The following is an 18,726-nucleotide window of genomic DNA, read 5'->3' on the forward strand; positions in this document are numbered from 1 at the left end:
TCCCATCACTTACATTGTCGTGTTGACATATTTGTTTCCAGTGCTCGCCGTTTTTGACCGTTTGGCGCTCGTGTAGCTTTGTGGGCTAGTGTATTTTAACGATGAACACTGCCATCGTGGGATCAAATCCACTTTATATGTGGAGCAATCTCCGTTGGTGGCGTTGAGGCACAGAGAACAATAGAGTTAATAAACTATAGAGGAAGAATGTCGCTGCTGTTCCCTTTGTTCTCGTTCGAAAACATCCCGGGTATCTATCTGTCAAACTGCATACTTTTTCGCTTTGACACTTATATACCTCCCTATCTTCACCAGCAAGAGATGTTTCGGCGTCGACGCCAGCGACATTCTCCCTCTATAGTTTATTACCTCTATTCAGAGAACAGACGTCCAAGCTCATGTAGTGCAGTTGTGTAAAGCATTGCAACGGTTGTTTTGAAATAACTGGGAATGTGGCCATTACGCGGCGCTGTCAAATTTCGAATTGGGGTACAAATTTGCCGTTGTTTTACCTGTTGGCGCTAGTGTCACCAAGTGTGCACCCTAGTATAGTTCCACCAAGAGAATGTGTTGGATTTACTTGGAAAAACATTAATTGAATTCTTGTTCAACTTGTTTCTTATTGAAAATAATGAAACTAATTATCAATGGGTTGCTCAAATTTTGTTACTGGATTAGTGAAATAATCATAACATCTTGTTATTTAAGCAAATACAGCTCACAATTTGAGTAGGAAAATTTAAAGGTGCGCTAGTGAAATATTTCTTCAGAAAGCGCCATCATGGTGTCGAAACAAGTTTTTGAGTGGGAAAGTCACCGTCGATGTCGCTACTGAGCTTGTTTTTTCTTTACACAAGATTTTCAAGCAATTTTGTTCGAGCATGTTCGTCTGTTCTCTGTGGTTGAGGTACACTTAAATCCTTTATAGACGATTTCGAAGTATTTTTGTTCGAGCTTAAATGTCTGTTCTCTGTGCCTCAACCACAGAGCGACACGAGCGCCAAACGGCCAAAAATGGCGAGCACTGGAAACAAATATGACAACACAACAATGTAAGTAATGGGACGCTAGCGCCGCGCAACGGGAGCATAACCTCATACTCTGATATGACCGTTACAAAGTTTTACACAAGGCAGAAAGCGAAGATAGACGTCTGTTCTCTGTGCCTATGCTGCGCCATGGAAAATGTTGGCGGTGGTTCATAGGGTTCTCATTCCTGCCATCGGAGAAAAGAGTGATCGTTTGCTTCCGAAAAATAAGCCTATTGGATACCAGAGATTGTATGTATACGTACATACAAAGATGTATCTGTATTATAAAGATTGTCTGTAGAAATATTCTGAGGGGGAGCCTGGCTTCAATCTACGCGAAGACCACTTTATCAAGTAGTCTTCGATCTACGCCAATGATTTATAACATCCCCCGTATTCAAGAGTTTCTCAAACCCAAAGTGACCCCCGGGATCACTTCCAACTTCACACTAACAACCCCAAACAAAACATACACTAACGAACAGCCCGACAATTATTATTGGTAATCAGCCAGAATTACTCAGCTGACAACGCCAACAACGATCCGGCTCGTCTAGCCGTTTTTATCACCCCCACTACATCGTTGCATTGCACTGCACTTCTGTATGCACCTACCTACCTACAATTACCAATCTATCGCGCCGCGCAGACACGAGAACGCGCGAACATTTCCAGAGAGACCAGACGCTCAAGTTTCCGCCGGGTTCGCGTCATCCCTTTTTATTTAATCACATTTCGAATGGTTGCAATAGGGGCCGTCCATATACCACGTGGACAGAAATTTCATGGTTTTTGACCCCTTCCCCCCTCCCCGTGGACATGCGTGGACTTTTCATTGACCCCTACGCCCCTCCCCCAATGTCCACGTGGACATCCGAAATAGTTATTTATGTAACGAGTTGCAAAAAGTTGATTTTTTCAGTACGAGTCGTACATTTATCCAACGAGGCTTGCCGAGTTGGATAAATACGAAGAGTGCTGAAAAAATCGAGTTTTGCAACGAGTTCCATACAAAATTTTATGCAATGATTTTTTCATAATGCAACCCATTTGAGTTGCATAATGTTCATAATGCAACTCAAATGAGTTGCATTATGAACATTATATAACTATTTTTCATTATGCAACTCATTTCAGTTGCATAATGAGCCAGTTCAGAAAAATTGGCCATTATGATACCAAAATGAGTTACATAAAATGTAAATTATGATACTGAATTGCATAAAAAGTTTTTTTGCAACTCGGAACTATAAATTCTTATATTTACACTTGCCGTTCTGGCACCGAAACGGCCTACTTTTTCTCACTATATCAAACAGTTGCATTATGGTTCATAATGCAACTCATTTCGGTTGCATTATGAACCATAATGCAATTGTTTGATCAACAATCTGAGTTTTCACAGTAGAATAACTAGCCACAGAAGTCCAATGTCGGGGCTGTTCGTGTGACTAACATCTAGTTTGCCACGCCCTTACAGCGTCATTAGCGGTACTAGAAGTGTCAAATAAATTTTGTTTACCAAAACAAAATATCCTTTATAAGATGAATACTTAAAAACGATGATTAATTACAATTAGAGTTATCAATTTAATTAGAAAGCAAAAGTGACAACAGCGCCATTGGAGTTCTAGTGTATTTCTATTGTTTTCACCTTGGTTGCCACTGTTTTCACTGTAAGAGCTTGCAAAACTGTGACGGTTGTAGCACAGCTTGCTTGATCCAAACTTCGGATCTAGTACACTGGAGCACGTGGTCGTTCCCATTGAGCTACCGCGAAACATGATGGTGCAAACGGAAATGATTATATTCTAGTGAATTCTTTTGGTCATTGCAAAAAATGTTGTATGCTACTCGTTGCAAAACTCGATTTTTACAGCACTCTTCGTATTTATCCAACTCGGCAAGCCTCGTTGGATAAATGTACGACTCGTGCTGTAAAAATCATCATTTTGCCACTCGTTGCATAAATAACTATTTTTTTCATATTTCTAAAATAAATGGAATAAGTGATATTGGAAAGTTTTTTTTAAATTGTTTTTTTTTTCTTCATAAACAATGTCTTAAATATAATTGAAAACTTTATAAAACACAAATACTCTATAGCTTTACATAGAATACAAACAAGTAGCACAAAAAAGGCACCTACAAGTATTTAGCATTGTTTAAATTCAGCTTAATGTTTGTGAGAGTATGGGTTCGATTATTGCTCCAGTTGGTGAAAAATTTTCGTCAAACGGAAAATTCTTCATTGGGTGTTTTTCGTGTAACGTCCATCGCCTAATGTTAGTGATTGTTCAATGTTTAGTTTGTACAGCCTCTGTTTGAAGACGGTGTTTTTTTAGAATGTTTGTTAAATGTATATGTTTGTCTGATTCTTTTGTTGAGATAAGGTAATTTTAAATCTTTGATTTTTGTTGAGATAAGATATATAATCTTCGTAGGTTCTTACAAAAATAAACAAGATTTACAGCAACTAAATTATATTGCTGAGGTTTAGACTTTAATATCCATTAAAACATCCTAAATTTTAAAGGAACCTACAAATATTTTTTTTAGATGAGCCTGCAAATCCCTACATGTATTTTGAAACTTTGTAGTAGTTGAAAAAAATGATATGAAACTTGGAAAAATCTAGACAGAACTTAAATGAAAATTTTCTGACTGAAACACCAACATTTGCATGGTCTACACTTCATTTTAAATCTCCAGAATATTCCCATGACACGAATGCCACAATAATGGTAAAGTGTCGTTAATAAATAGTAATAATAATAGGAATATTCCTCGATGATGAAAACTAAATAATTAGAAATTCTAATAATTTGAAACAAATTAGTCTGTGGATCAATGCCATGATTTTTTTCCCATGAAGAAGTAACTTAGGGGCCGTCCATATACCACGTGGACAGCTTGGAGGGGGGAGGGGGTTAGCGAAAAGTCCACGCTTGTCCACGGAGAGGGGGGAAGGAGTTCGCTAAATGTCCACGTGGACAACATTGACATATAAAATAGGAAACAAGAATCAACAAATGAAACAAATCATGTCGCATTTTTTATGAGATTCTCTTCAACAATTCTTACATACATTTTATTTTATTTTTCATTGTCTTTTAGTTATAAGTTACTTCTTCAAGGGAAAAAAAATCATGGCATTGTTCCACAGACTAGTTTGTTTCAAATTATTAGAATTTCTAATTATTTAGTTTTCATCATCGAGGAATATTCCTATTATTATTACTATTTATTAACGACACTTTACCATCATTGTTGCATTCGTGTCATGGGAATATTCTGGAGATTTAAAATGAAGTGTAGACCATGCAAATGTTGGTGTTTCAGTCAGAAAATTTTCATTTAAGTTCTGTATAGATTTTTCCAAGTTTCATATCATTTTTTTCAACTACTACAAAGTTTCAAAATACATGTAGGGATTTGCAGGCTCATCTAAAAAAAATATTTGTAGGTTCCTTTAAAATTTAGGATGTTTTAATGGATATTAAAGCACAGAGAACAGACGTCTATCTTCGCTTTCTGCCTTGTGTAAAACTTTGTAACGGTCATTTCAGAGTATGTGGTTATGCTCCCGTTGCGCGGCGCTAGCGTCCCATCACTTACATTGTTGTGTTGTCATATTTGTTTCCAGTGCTCGCCGTTTTTGGCCGTTTGGCGCTCGTGTCGCTTTGTGGGCTAGTGTATTTTAACTATGAACACTGCCATCGTGGGGTCAAATCGACTTTATATGTGGGGCAGTCTCCGTTGGTGGCGTTGAGGTACACTTAAATCCTTTACACACGATTTCGACGTATTTTTGTTCGAGCTTAAATGTCTGTTCTCTGTGATTAAAGTCTAAACCTCAGCAATATAATTTAGTTGCTATAAATCTTGTTTATTTTTGTAAGAACCTACGAAGATTATATATCTTATCTCAACAAAAATCAAAGATTTAAAATTACCTTATCTCAACAAAACAATCAGACAAACATATACATTTAACAAACATTCTAAAAAAACACCGTCTTCAAACAGAGGCTGTACAGACTAAATATTGAACAATCACTAACATTAGGCGATGGACGTTACACCACAGAGAACAGACATTTAAGCTCGAACAAAAATACGTCGAAATCGTGTGTAAAGGATTTAACGCCACCAACGGAGACTGCCCCACATATAAAGTCGATTTGACTCCACGATGGCAGTGTTCATCGTTAAAATACACTAGCCCACAAAGTGACACGAGCGCCAAAAGGCAAAAAACGGTGAGCACTGGAAACAAATATGACAACACAACAATGTAAGTGATGGGACACTAGCGCCGCGCAACGGGAGCATAACCACATACTCCGATATGACCGTTACAAAGTTTTACACAAGGCAGAAAGCGAAGATAGACGTCTGTTCTCTGTGGTTACACTACAGAGAACAGACATTTAAGCACAGAGAACAGACATTTAAGCTCGAACAAAAATTCGTTGAAATCGTGTGTAAAGAATTTAAGTGTACCTCAACGCCACCAACGGAGACTGCCCCACATAAAAAGTCGATTTGACCCCACGATGGCAGTGTTCATTGTTAAAATACACTAGCCCACAAAGCGACACGAGCGCCAAACGGCCAAAAACGGCGAGCACTGGAAACAAAAATGACAATACAACAATGTAATTGATGGGACGCTAGCGCCGCGCAACGGGAGCATAACCACATACTCTGATATGACCGTTACAAAGTTTTACACAAGGCAGAAAGCGAAGATAGACGTCTGTTCTCTGTGGTTACACGAAAAACCACAGAGAACAGACGTCTATCTTCGCTTTCTGCCTTGTGTAAAACTTTGTAACGGTCATATCAGAGTATGTGGTTATGCTCCCGTTGCGCGGCGCTAGCGTCCCATCAATTACATTGTTGTATTGTCATTTTTGTTTCCAGTGCTCGCCGTTTTTGGCCGTTTGGCGCTCGTGTCGCTTTGTGGGCTAGTGTATTTTAACAATGAACACTGCCATCGTGGGGTCAAATCGACTTTTTATGTGGGGCAGTCTCCGTTGGTGGCGTTGAGGTACACTTAAATTCTTTACACACGATTTCAACGAATTTTTGTTCGAGCTTAAATGTCTGTTCTCTGTGGAAAAACACCCAATGAAGAATTTTCCGTTTGACGAAAATTTTTCACCAACTGGAGCAATAATCGAACCCATACTCTCACAAACATCAAGCTGAATTTAAACAATGCTAAATACTTGTAGGTGCCTTTTTTGTGCTACTTGTTTGTATTCTATGTAAAGCTATAGAGTATTTGTGTTTTATAAAGTTTTCAATTATATTTAAGACATTGTTTATGAAGAAAAAAAAACAATTAAAAAAAACTTTCCAAAATCACTTATTCCATTTATTTTAGAAATATGAAAAAAAACTTTTTTCGGATGCCCACGTGGACATTGGGGGAGGGGCGTAGGGGTCAATGAAAAGTCCACGCATGTCCACGGGGAGGGGGGAAGGGGTCAAAAACCATGAAATTTCTGTCCACGTGGTATATGGACGGCCCCATACCTATTTCAAGTAGGTACGGGCGGGAGCGTGCGCGCACGAGGATGACCCCGTGCAGCCGCGACTCTAATCACACACATACAAACGACGGATCAGTCAGATGATCGCATCCCGCGCCCGAGCGAGACCGATCACCGATCGCACACTTCGCCGAGGTTTACCATGCGGCGCTGCGATCGCTCTGAAGAGGGGAAGTTTCGTTGTTGTAACAGTGGGTAACGCACTAACCTCACAGAGAACAGACGTCTATCTTCGCTTTCTGCCTTGTGTAAAACTCTGTAACGGTCATTTCAGAGTATGTGGTTATGCTCCCGTTGCGCGGCGCTAGCGTCCCATCACTTACATTGTTGTGTTGTCAAATTTGTTTCCAGTGCTCGCCGTTTTTGGCCGTTTGGCGCTTGTGTCGCTTTGTGGGCTAGTGTATTTTAACGATGAACACTGCCATCGTGGGTTCAAATCGACTTTATAAGTGGGGCAGTCTCCGTTGGTGGCGTTGAGGTACACTTAAATCCTTTACACACGATTTCGACGTATTTTTGTTCGAGCTTAAATGTCTGTTCTCTGTGCTAACCTGTCGTGGACGGGTAGTAGAATCGCTTGGATAGGTGCTGGTGGTTTTGAGGCATTCCTCCGCTGCCGTTGATTCCGGCCGGCATCAGTAGACCGGAATGTGGATGCTGTTGCTGCTGCTGCTGCTGTTGAAGTTGCTGATGGTGACTGGCGGAGTGTTGTTGGTTCTGCTGGTTCTGTTGATGGGTTGATGGTTGGTGATGTTGCGACGGGTTGTTAAGGTGGTGACTTTGGTGTGATTGGGGTTGGGACGTTCCGGGGAGTTGGTGTTGAACGGCGGCCGCGATGGCTATGCCGTAGTGGTTCTCGTTGTAGAGCCTCTGGTAGGAAGGGAAGGTCCAATTGCTGGCAAGAGAGTTGGAGCGCTCTAGGCGTGAGGGGTGGGAGCTGGCGGGATTATTGGAGATGTGGTTCTGGATTTGTTGGGAAATGGACCAGGGGTTGGAAACGTTGACAGGTGGGTTCCGGGGAGGATCGTTGTGGGCGGATCTTTGCTGATCCTGGTGGCGTAGGTCCAGTTCGGATTCACCTGGGTCATCGGAGTTGGAGTTGCCGACGCCTTGAGCTACTTCGTCGTCTGGATGATTGTTGGATCCGTGGAGATTTTCATTGGACGCATTGTTGCCACCGGTTCCTTCACTTCTCCCTCCACCGCCACTGTCGTTCATTTGATAGTAATTGGTCATTGCGGGACCAGTGCCGGCTTGTTGTTCATTGTAGTAAGTGCCGCAGGCCGATTCCGTACCCATTTCAGCAGCTTTTTGCCCGGGTGGTCGTAAATTCGTAGGGAAGTTCTTCTTCCACTTGGGATCCCACCCACACACTTGGCTACTGGAAACGAATGGCACCACTGGCTGCAGCTGGTTGGTGCAAACGCGGCAGGACACCTTGTTTTATGATGGGCCGCCGCAAGTTTTTTCACCTTCGTGGCGGATCTAGCGATTTACGGGCCCAAGGCTCGTTACTGCCGTCGGTGAGAATTCCACAAAGCGTCGCTCCTGTAGCGATAGGCCTGGCATTGTGGTCCAAATTGCACTCGCGATAACTCACACTTTACTAACGCGGAATGACCTCCTCCCACTACTTGCGGAAAAAATTGTCGACGCAGCGGAGGAACTACGGTAAGTAAAATTCACTTTGTGTCTTCGTCCTACTGTGAGGCACGCTGCTGGCCACGAGCTGTCACTGCGTTCCGTTTCACCGCATTCAAGCCGCAGAAAGGCGGTAATCGTATTTATTATTTCCCGAAAGGGCAAATGTCGCCAAGTCGCGCACGGCACGGCAAACTTTCTGCGGAAACTTTCCACTAATCACACTGTTCTCGATTAGATCGGGATCTTCTTTTTTGTTGAACACACTACGGGATTAGAGACGCGAGTGGAAGAAGCACGCAATACCTTATTAGCCCTCTGTCCAGGGTCTTCAACGGAAGTTGACTTTGCGATTAGTGCGGTGAAACCGATCCTCGATCGAATTCCCCTCAAATCACGAAGCCAATCTGATTTGTGTGCTCAACATCAACATTTGGAACCTTCGAAGCACATCTGTTCACCTTGGATATCCTGGTATAGAACAGCAGAACTAGGAAGCTTCCAAAATACGCAGTAAGCAAAAGATTCTCCCTTGGGACCGTTGTACGCGTTAGGCTCACTATCGATTTGGCACTTCCAGATCACACTTTCACACTTGCTAATTCGATTTCAATTCCTGCGGAACAGAATTAGTCCAGAAAACTCGACTGATTAACTGCGCTTCCGGTGAGGAACTGTTGCTCACGCACCACGGCTCCATCCCGTTCAACGAGGCGGAGGCGACCCAGGGGTCTACCGGAGAACTGCGCGCGAGCCATCATCCCCCATTCCCAATCTCGGGTCATGCTTGCAGGAATGTGCCCCCAAAGAGATGATGCTACGCACACAGGCCGACCCCCGCACCGCGCCGATTTTCTCCGGAAATAGCACCCCTGAATAGCCGCCGCATACACCTCTTAGCCTAGAACACCAACCCGTGTGTAATACGCGCGCTGCTCTCGACCGACTGTCGACGGTTCTGACTGAGAGACTGACTGACTGACTGACTGGCTGTGGAGGAACTGGAGCGCTCGCTCCGAGTGCGACAACAAACGAGACAACCCGCCGCCCCGTCCCATCCACCCCCATTCGGGGGGTTGAAGCAGTAACAAGGAACACCCAACGAAGGAAGCCCAATCCACCCTCTTCTCCAGTCAGTGTTGGAGGGTGGAGTTTTGTGTGTCACGCGGATCCGGACACGATCAGCCGGCATTATAAATCTAAAATATATGCGAAATACACGTGGCAGACCATGTTTTTCGTTCGGTCCCGTTCGCGCTTCCTTGGGAAGTCTCACTCTAGCTCGAGCGCTCTCGCATTCTACGACACGGCTGGCTAATAACAATCAACAAAGCCGGCTTCCATCCCTTGCTTTCAACGCCCGGCGCCCGGGCCAGAGGGATGCCAACCACCACCGTTGGCCTGGCGTTGCTGGTGGTGGATGTCGTTCATCAATGCGACTCACATGTCGTCGCACACCGGCGTGTTGGAGGCACTCGTTGAAGTGCAGTGGTGCTCAAACGAGGGGTGGGTTCACCATCCTTGGAGGTACTCGGAAGTTGGATATTTTCGAGCGTCTCAGCGGAACATGTCAAATGCGTTGGAATTTATGTCGAGTAGGTGAAACGCTTTGACTGTTACGGCATTATAGTTAACAATATCAGACAACTCGTAGAAAACAAAGTACATTTGTAGTGTTCCAAACGTTACAGCAAGAAGGGGCCGTTCAAAAATCACGTAGACTTTTTAGGGGGAGGAGGGGAGTCTGGCCAAAGCCTACGCTCCATACAAATTTCAAAATTTTTGTGTGGACAAAAGTCTACGAGGAGGGAGAGGAGGGGTCTGAGATGGCCAAAATTTGGTCTACGTGGTTTATGAACAGCCCCGAACTAATGACACTAATAGTTGTTCCAAGAATAGGCCGAATAGTTTATAGAACAGTGCGACAACAAACGTGCAAATTCAGACAAATTTTGACCAGAAAAATGGCAAATAGCTGAAAAGGTATTCTAATATCAGTGACTCTTGGACTTATAGCAATTCGTTTTTACTTCGTGGAACACGCTCTGAGTCAGTTGTTAACTTTTAAGTGCCACTTAGCTGATGGCACTGTATAGGAAACAGTTTGGGAACCACTGCGCCCAGCTACTGTGAAGAAGCTCATCGCTTCCCGCAGCTGCTGGAGGAGTCAATTGTTGTGCACTTTTCTCCTCGCAATAAGTCACAAGCATTTGGTTTGGAAAATTTCTGCTCCTCAAGACGAAGATGCGGTGTGGTAGCATCCTTCTTGCCGACTCCTGAAGATGAAAACGGCGAAGGCGAAGATGATGCCTACGACGACGTTCGGTTGTGACGCGGAGGGCGGGTGGAATTTGAATAGGTATCAGGTATCAGAAGGCCGGCTCCAGAGGCACGTTATCCTCCATTTGGGACATTTGTGCCATCGCCAAAATAACAGCCTATTTCATCATCTACCTGAGGGAAAAGGAAGGAAAAAGGATTTGGATGGGGATAGGGACAGGTAGGGAAATAGGAAAAATACCCTGGAAGAGGGTACTAACGCACAAGCGTACCACAATGGGTTCAAACAGCGCCCTGAAAAGGGCACTGTAATAACGCATAAAGCGAAAGAGAGCCTATAGCTCTTTACCACAGCGGGTTAAGAACAACAGAATATCCTGAAGATTCAGGTTTCTGAAGTCAGTTTCACTTAATAAGTGTTTACCGAATACTCGGAAACGCAGTTGCGCGAAAACTGGACAGTTACATATCAAATGATACGAAGTTCCATAATCGGATTCACAGCTATCACAGGCAAATGAATCAGCTTGCTGAATATTCGCCATGTGATAGCTGAGTCGGCAGTGGCCAGTCAATGCTTTGACCAGCATGCTGCAATTCTGCTTAGACAGATTAGTTAGATACTTCGCCACCCGTAGAGATGGCTCAGCACTATACAATTTGGTTTGACGACATGACTCCAAACTATTCCAATATTGTCTGTGTTGAGTGACAGCCCAGGTGTGAATCTGAAGCTTAATCCAACACTTCGATATCGGAATAGCTGGCTCAGGGCCAATGAAGTCATGTGATGCTCCAGAGCGAGCTAACTCATCAGCCAATTCATTTCCAGCGATGGAAGAATGACCAGGTACCCATAGAAGGTGAACAGCGTTTGCTGAATTCAGCTCCTCGATATGAGTTCGACAAGCGATAACTATCTTCGACCTGGAGTTGGCCGAAGCAAGTGCTTTAATAGCAGCCTGGCTATCTGAACAGAAGTATATTACTTTGCCCATTACGTGCTGCTGAAGTGCTGATTGCACTCCGCACATAAGAGCAAAGATTTCGGCCTGAAAAACGGTACAGTGTCTACCAAGTGAATAAGACTGATACAGCCTTAGCTCACGAGAATAAACACCAGCACCTGCTCGACCTTCGAGAAGGGAGCCATCAGTGTAACATACGATGCCGTCTGAAATACTTCTTTCCAGATAACCAGATGTCCACTCTTCCCGGGAAGGAAACTTCGTGGAAAATGTCCTATATGGAAAATTACAAGCAATTGTAAGATCACTTGGAGCAAGGACAATTTTGTCCCAATTCACCAAAAGTGGAAACAACGAGGTGTGTGTTGAACTGCGGTTCACAGGAGTTTCCTCTAGTAGACCGATTACCCGTAACCGGTAAGTGCAAGAAAGGGCTTCTTGTTTGAGATGAATGTGTAGTGGGGCAACGTCAAAGAGAACTTCTAGCGCTGCCGTAGGAGTTGAAGAGAACGCTCCAGACATCGCCATTAAGCACATCCTTTGGAGATGGCCTAATTTTGATTGGACCGTTCTCACTTCACCCTTTTGCCACCACACAAGACATCCATAAGCCAATATTGGCCGAACCACAGTTGTGTAAATCCATTTGATATACTTGGGTTTTAGACCCCAAGTTGTACCAAAAGTACGCCGGCATTGCCCGAAGGCCATACAAGCTTTCTTGATTCTGAACTCAATGTGAGGTGTCCAGGAAAGCTTGGAATCAAGAATGACTCCAACGTACTTTACCTGTTCAGTCACATCGATTTCAGAATCAAAGAGACGCAAAGGTCGAACGCCATTTCGGTTTCGCCTTTCCGTGAAAAGAACAATAGATGTTTTACTCGGATTAACCGAAAGGCCATATTGGCGACACCAACCCTCAACTACCTGAAGGGCGTTTTGCATCAGGTCGAAAAGGGTGCTGATGCACATACCAACTAACAATGTTAGGTAGTCGTCGGCAAAACCATAAGTAGGAAAACCGCTATTATTGAGTTGCCTCAATAGCGTATCTGCTACGAGATTCCACAAAAGCGGCGATAAGACTCCCCCTTGGGGGCATCCACAAACACTCAATTTCCTAATCCCTGCTAGACGCAATGTCGAGAAGAGATATCGGTTTTTGAGCATTTGGTGAATCCAATTGGAAATCATTGGAGATATACCATGACTCCGTGCGGCTTCCAATATGGCATCGAAAGGCACGTTGTCAAAGGCACCCTCGATATCTAAGAAAACACCCAAACAAGATTGCTTTTGAGCGAATGCTTTCTCGATATCGTAAACAACTTTGTGTAAAAGAGTCACAGTGGACTTACCAGATTGGTAGGCATGTTGGTTCACATGAAGAGGCACGTTGGCCAGATGAACATCACGGATATGATGATCCACAATGCGTTCTAAGCATTTCAGAAGAAAAGAGGTCAAACTGATAGGTCTGAAACTCTTTGCTTCTTCATACGACGCACGACCCACTTTCGGAATAAACTTTACAGTAATATCCCTCCAGGATTTGGGAATATACCCTGTAGCAAAACTGCAAACAAGTAGTTTTTTCAAAACATGTTTGAAATAATCAAATCCCTTCTGAAGCAAAATAGGATAAATCCCATCTGCCCCAGGAGATTTGAAAGGAGCAAAGCTATTAAGAGCCCACTCAATCGATTCTATAGTTACAATACTCCGAGCCGTAGCTAAAGAATCATAACTACAAGAAAAGACATCAGGATCATCCGAAGATGTAATATCCACTCATCCAGGGAAGTGTGTGCTGAATAAGCATTCCAGAACTTCCTCATCAGAGGAAGTCAGGTCGCCATTTGGCAAACGAAGTTCGTTCACCCGGAAATCCTTAGATTTCGCAAGGATTTTGTTTAACCGACTGACTTCACTCAAGCTGGAAACATTTGTACAAAGGTTTTTCCAGCCGGATCGTTCAGCAGACCGAAGAGCTTTCTGGTAGGCCTTGCGAGCCGACCTGAAAGCCTCCGATCCAGCCGAACGTCGTCTGTTCCAACTCTTTCTACATTGTTTCCTGAGTTTCGCCAGATCAGAGTTCCACCAAGGGGTTCCTCTTGTGATCTTCACAGACCGTAGAGGGCATGCTTCTTCAAAAGCTTCCATGATGAAGGTCGTTGTAGTATCAACGGCATCATCTAAATCACTTGGAGTGTCAATGGATGGTGAATATCCATGAAATTTGGCTGCAACCAAATCAGTATAAAGATCCCAGTTTGTTGACCGAGGATTCCTGAAACGCAATGTTTGCGAAGTAACATTTAAATGTTCAAAAAAGATATAGCGATGGTCAGATAAAGATTCTTCATCTGACACATGCCAATTGGTCAGCTCGTGACTAATTCTGCTAGAGCAAAGCGTTATATCTAACACTTCCTCTCTAGCAGATACCATGAAGGTTGGGCGATTGCCTATGTTAAGTAATGCAAGATCTGTACTACTTAAGTACTCCATCAAACTGGAGCCTCTCAAGTTAATGTCTGAGCTGCCCCAGATGATATGGTGAGCATTAGCATCACTGCCAACAATTAGCGGAAGGCCTTTTGAAGTGCAGTATGCGATGACTTGTTTGAAAGCATCCGTAGGGGATGGTTCATCATGTGGTAAATACACAGAACAATAGACGTATTTCCTGTTGAGGTTTCCAACAGATACATCAATTGTGATAGCACATACATCTCTGGTGGTTAGTTCAGAGATGAGTGTAGCAATTATTGCGTTGTTGACAAGCACACAGGCTCGAGGCATGACACGCGAGTTTGCCATTTCATGTTTACTGAAAGTGGCAAACACCGGGTTCACAAGGTTTCCTAGATAGAAATTTCCCTTACGAAAGTAAGGTTCTTGTACCAAGGCCACTTGGGCTGTACCATTTTGCATAAGTCTGCAAAGATTGATCGTTGCTGTTCTTTTATGCTGAAGATTGATCTGAGCTATCCTAACCGTAGCCACTACCCAAACTAGGTAAGATTAAACTCTTCGCAACAGCAGCACAACAAAGAACAGCAACAATAAAACCAAATCGGTATCGATTGGAAAACGCCAAAGGCGAGGATACACAGAATACACTGTGTAAATCGCATAATGCGAAACCATATAGGTGAAAATTTAAACTAATTAACAACATCTTCATAATCCCGCCCTTATTTAGCCTCAAGTGAGACTAAAGAAGGGCAGCTGATTGTCTCGGAGAAACACAAGGTCCACTGCACCATTGCTCCGGTTAGCGCAGTAAGGGCTGCATACTGTGGAGGGCGCCCTGGTACTCCACAGGCTCCGTTAGCGGTTAGGTTTTTATTAGACCCCCCTAGCCATTCATTCCTAGGCACGGTAAGCATGAAGCCGCATCACACCATGAATTAGGGGTCACCTGTTGGTGGATTCTTACCACCGGAACAGGCGATCCGTAGTGTTATTCTTAGCCAATTGAGACAATCGCTACCGACACTACACAGCTATCTAGGCTGATCGAGAAAAGAAGTTAATATTGATGATCAACTTCATACGGACTCGAACAGCCGGCCAAGAATAGGCCGAATAGTTTATAGAACAGTGCGACAACAAACGTGCAAATTCAGACAAATTTTGACCAGAAAAATGGCAAATAGCTGAAAAGGTATTCTAATATCAGTGACTCTTGGACTTATAGCAATTCGTTTTTACTTCGTGGAACACGCTCTGAGTCAGTTGTTAACTTTTAAGTGACACTTAGCTGATGGCACTGTATAGGAAACAGTTTGGGAACCACTGCGCCCAGCTACTGTGAAGAAGCTCATCGCTTCCCGCAGCTGCTGGAGGAGTCAATTGTTGTGCACTTTTCTCCTCGCAATAAGTCACAAGCATTTGGTTTGGAAAATTTCTGCTCCTCAAGACGAAGATGCGGTGTGGTAGCATCCTTCTTGCCGACTCCTGAAGATGAAAACGGCGAAGGCGAAGATGATGCCTACGACGACGTTCGGTTGTGACGCGGAGGGCGGGTGGAATTTGAATAGGACTCTGCTTCGCACGTTTCGAGGCGCGCGTTTGCAACTTCCAACAGCATTGCATTGTTGTTTGAAACGGTTGCCAGATGGATCAATTAGAACGCGAAGGAACGCTCGGCGGCTAATGGGGTGATTTTCCACCTGCGATCGGTGTAGTGTGGTTGAATACTTTCAAGGAGGGAATTTCCCTAGATGTTTGATGGATTTCATTAAATGTTTGTTCTGGGAAAATTGTTCTTGAAATGAAGTGCTTGGTTTCAATTAACATATGTAGGTTGCCGTTTTTGGAACATGAATGAAAGTGTTGATGAAGCAGTTCTGATTGCCGGTTCCCTCGATTCAATGTGAGCAAATATGCTAACACAGAGTATGACTTATTCGTTTTTTTGTGTGTATTGAAATTTAAACTTCAACAAACTCCTCATTAGTTAAGTTTTACAACAAAATATTTTAACAACCTCGAAAGTAATGTTTTTATGATAGAGCACAACATTATCATGATCATTGACCTAAGTTTGTTGCAATGTATTTTTGAATTTCAGGCCATGTCAGCATACTCCAAGAACCTTCCCTACAAACAAATATTCTAGATATCTTATGACTGCCATGGAAATGCAGAGTTACGAACGACTCCATACAGCAAAAGTTGCGTATCGTTATATTTTGCAATCAACTATGATGATTTTGATGCACTGTACCCATTACTGGTACATTTGTACCAAGTTTGGAATTGGTGCTGCCGGTCGATCATTTGATCATCGAATGACTGGAATTTTGACCCGTGTTTTGTGATTCCGGGATACTTCTCGAGACTTCTTTGAAGGCAAAAGTAACCCATCTGACAGATCCATTCCCCGAAATGACGAGTTGCAGAATAACCTCTCTTTTCTAACGCGATTTCAATATATTAACAAAGAAGAATGTGTTTCCTTTCTTCCGAAGAAATTCCTTTATGAGTTTTTTCTGAGATTCCTCCAAGTATTCCTGGAGGAATTCCTTGATGAATCCTTGGAAAATTCTTGGAAAGGATACCTCCAGGAATTCGTGCAGGAGTCCCTGAACGAATTCCTGGAGAAATTCTTGGAAGAATGCCTAGAGCAATTCCTGTAGTAATCTCTGGAGGAATTCCTGGAGAAATCCCTGAAGGAATCCCTGGAAAAAATCCTTGAGGAATGCCTGGAAGTATACCTGGAGAAATCCCTGGAGAATTCTTGGAAAAATCAGTGGAGAAATTCCTGGAGGAATCTCTGAAGGAATTCCTGAAGAAATGCTTGCAGGAATTCCTAGCGGAAACTTTAGCGGAGTTCCTGGAGGAATCCCTGAACAAATCCCTGGAAGCAGGAATTCCTGGAAGAATCTCTACTGGAATACCTGGAGAAATCACTGGACGAGTTCCTAAAGAATCTTTGGAGGAATATCTGAAAAAAAAAACCCTGAGAAATGCTTGGAAAGAATATCTCGAGGAACTCGAGATTGAATCCCTGAACGATTTCCTGGCGAAATTCTTGGAAGAAATCTCTGGAGGAATTCGTGGAAAAATCCCTGGAAAAAATACTTGAGAAATGCCTGGAACAATACCTGTAGAAATTCTGGAGAATCCCTGGAGGACATCCTGGAGGAATTGTTGGAGAAATCCCTGGGAAAATTCCTGGAGGAATCTATGGAGGAATCTCTGGAGGAAGTCCTGGTGGAATCTTTAGCGGAGTTCCTGGAGAAATCCCTGGACGAATTCCTAGAAGAATCTTTGGAGGAATTCCTGGAAATATCAGTGGAGGAATTTCTGAAAAAAAATCCTAGAGAAATCCCTGAACAAATTCCTGGAGGAATTCCTGAAAGGATCCCTGGATTTATACCTGTAAGAATCTCTGTAGGAATTCCTTGCAAAATCGCTTGAAGAACCCCTGTAGGAATCCCTGGAGTAATCTTTGAATGACTTCCTGGAGGAATCCTTGGAGAAATCCCTGGGAAAATTCCTGGAGGAATCATTCGAGAAATTCCTGAAGAAATCCTTGCCGGAATTCCTGGTGGAATCTTTAGCCACAGAGAACAGACGAACATGCTCGAACAAAGTTGCTTGAAAATCTTGTGTAAAGAAAAAACAAGCTCAGTAGCGACATCGACGTTGACTTTCCCACTCAAAAACTTGTTTCGACACCATGATGGCGCTTTCTGAAGAAATATTTCGCTAGCACACCTTCAAATTTTCCTACTCAGATTCTGAGCTGTATTTGCTTAAATAACAAGATGTTTATGATTATTTCACTAATCTTGCAACAAAATTTGAGCAACCCATTGACAATAAGTTTCATTATTTTTAATAAGAAACAAGTTGAACAAGAATTCAATTAATGTTTTCCAAGTAAAACCAACACATTCTCTTGGTGGAACTATACTAGGGTGCACACTTGGTGACACTAGCGCCAAAAGGTAAAACAACGGCAAATTTGAACCCCGATTCAAAACTTGATAGCGCCGCGTAATGGCCACATTCCCAGTTATTTCAAAACAACCGTTGCAACTGCACTACATGAGCTTGGACGTCTGTTCTCTGTGCTTTAGCTGAGTTCCTGGGAGAATTCCTGGAAGAATCCCTGGAGGAATTACTGAAGGAATCTCTAGCGGAATTATTGGAGGAATCCCTGGACGAATTTCTTGAAGAATTTTTGGAGGAATTCCTGGCAAAATCAGAGGAGGAATTTCTGAAAAAAATCCTGCAGAAATCCCAGCAAAAAAAAAATCCTGGATAAATTCCTGAAAGAACCCCTGGATTTATTACTGAAAGAATTCCTGGAAAAATCTCTGAAACAACCCCTTGAGGGATCCCTGGAGTAATATCTGGAGGAATCCTTGGAGGAATTTCTGGAGGAATCCCAGGAAGAGTTTCTGAAGGAAACCCATGAAGAATTCCTAGAGAAATCATTGAAGAAACTCTTGGAACAATCCGTGGAGCAGTTCCTGAGAGAATCTCAGAAGGAGATCCTGAGGGAATTCCTGAAAACATTGCTGAAATAATAGAAATCCTGGAAATGCATAGAAAAATTCATGAGGGAATCGCTGGCAATAATTACTTGAAGAATATAAAAGAAATGCCGGGATAGATTTGTAAACACTTTCCTGGGAGAGTTTCTGAAGAAATCCCTGTTAAAACAAATGTTGAAGGAATCCCCATGTGCAGTGAATTATTTACAATTTATTTAAG

At 43.0% G+C, this 18,726-nt stretch overlaps 1 protein-coding gene across 14 annotated transcripts in view; it reads right to left on the reverse strand.

Annotated features, from left to right (window-relative positions):
* LOC109409964 (hepatic leukemia factor) overlaps nt 1-18,726 on the reverse strand; it is a 682,849-nt gene that overhangs the window by 360,568 nt on the left and 303,555 nt on the right. Inside the window, exon 1 of one of the 14 annotated variants that reach the window (XM_062853770.1) lies at nt 7,147-9,204. The exons of 10 other annotated variants lie outside the window; for them this stretch is intronic. In XM_062853770.1, coding sequence (XP_062709754.1) covers nt 7,147-7,894 — 748 coding nt within the window. In that variant the 5' untranslated portion in view covers nt 7,895-9,204. Of the gene's footprint in view, nt 1-7,146; nt 9,205-18,726 lie in introns of those variants that run through there. 3 more of the 14 variants (XM_062853771.1, XM_062853769.1, XM_062853772.1) reach the window with 3 other exon arrangements.

The sequence above is a fragment of the Aedes albopictus genome, chromosome 2 (assembly GCF_035046485.1).
Source record: "Aedes albopictus strain Foshan chromosome 2, AalbF5, whole genome shotgun sequence".
In the NCBI taxonomy this organism is placed as follows: domain Eukaryota; kingdom Metazoa; phylum Arthropoda; class Insecta; order Diptera; family Culicidae; genus Aedes; species Aedes albopictus.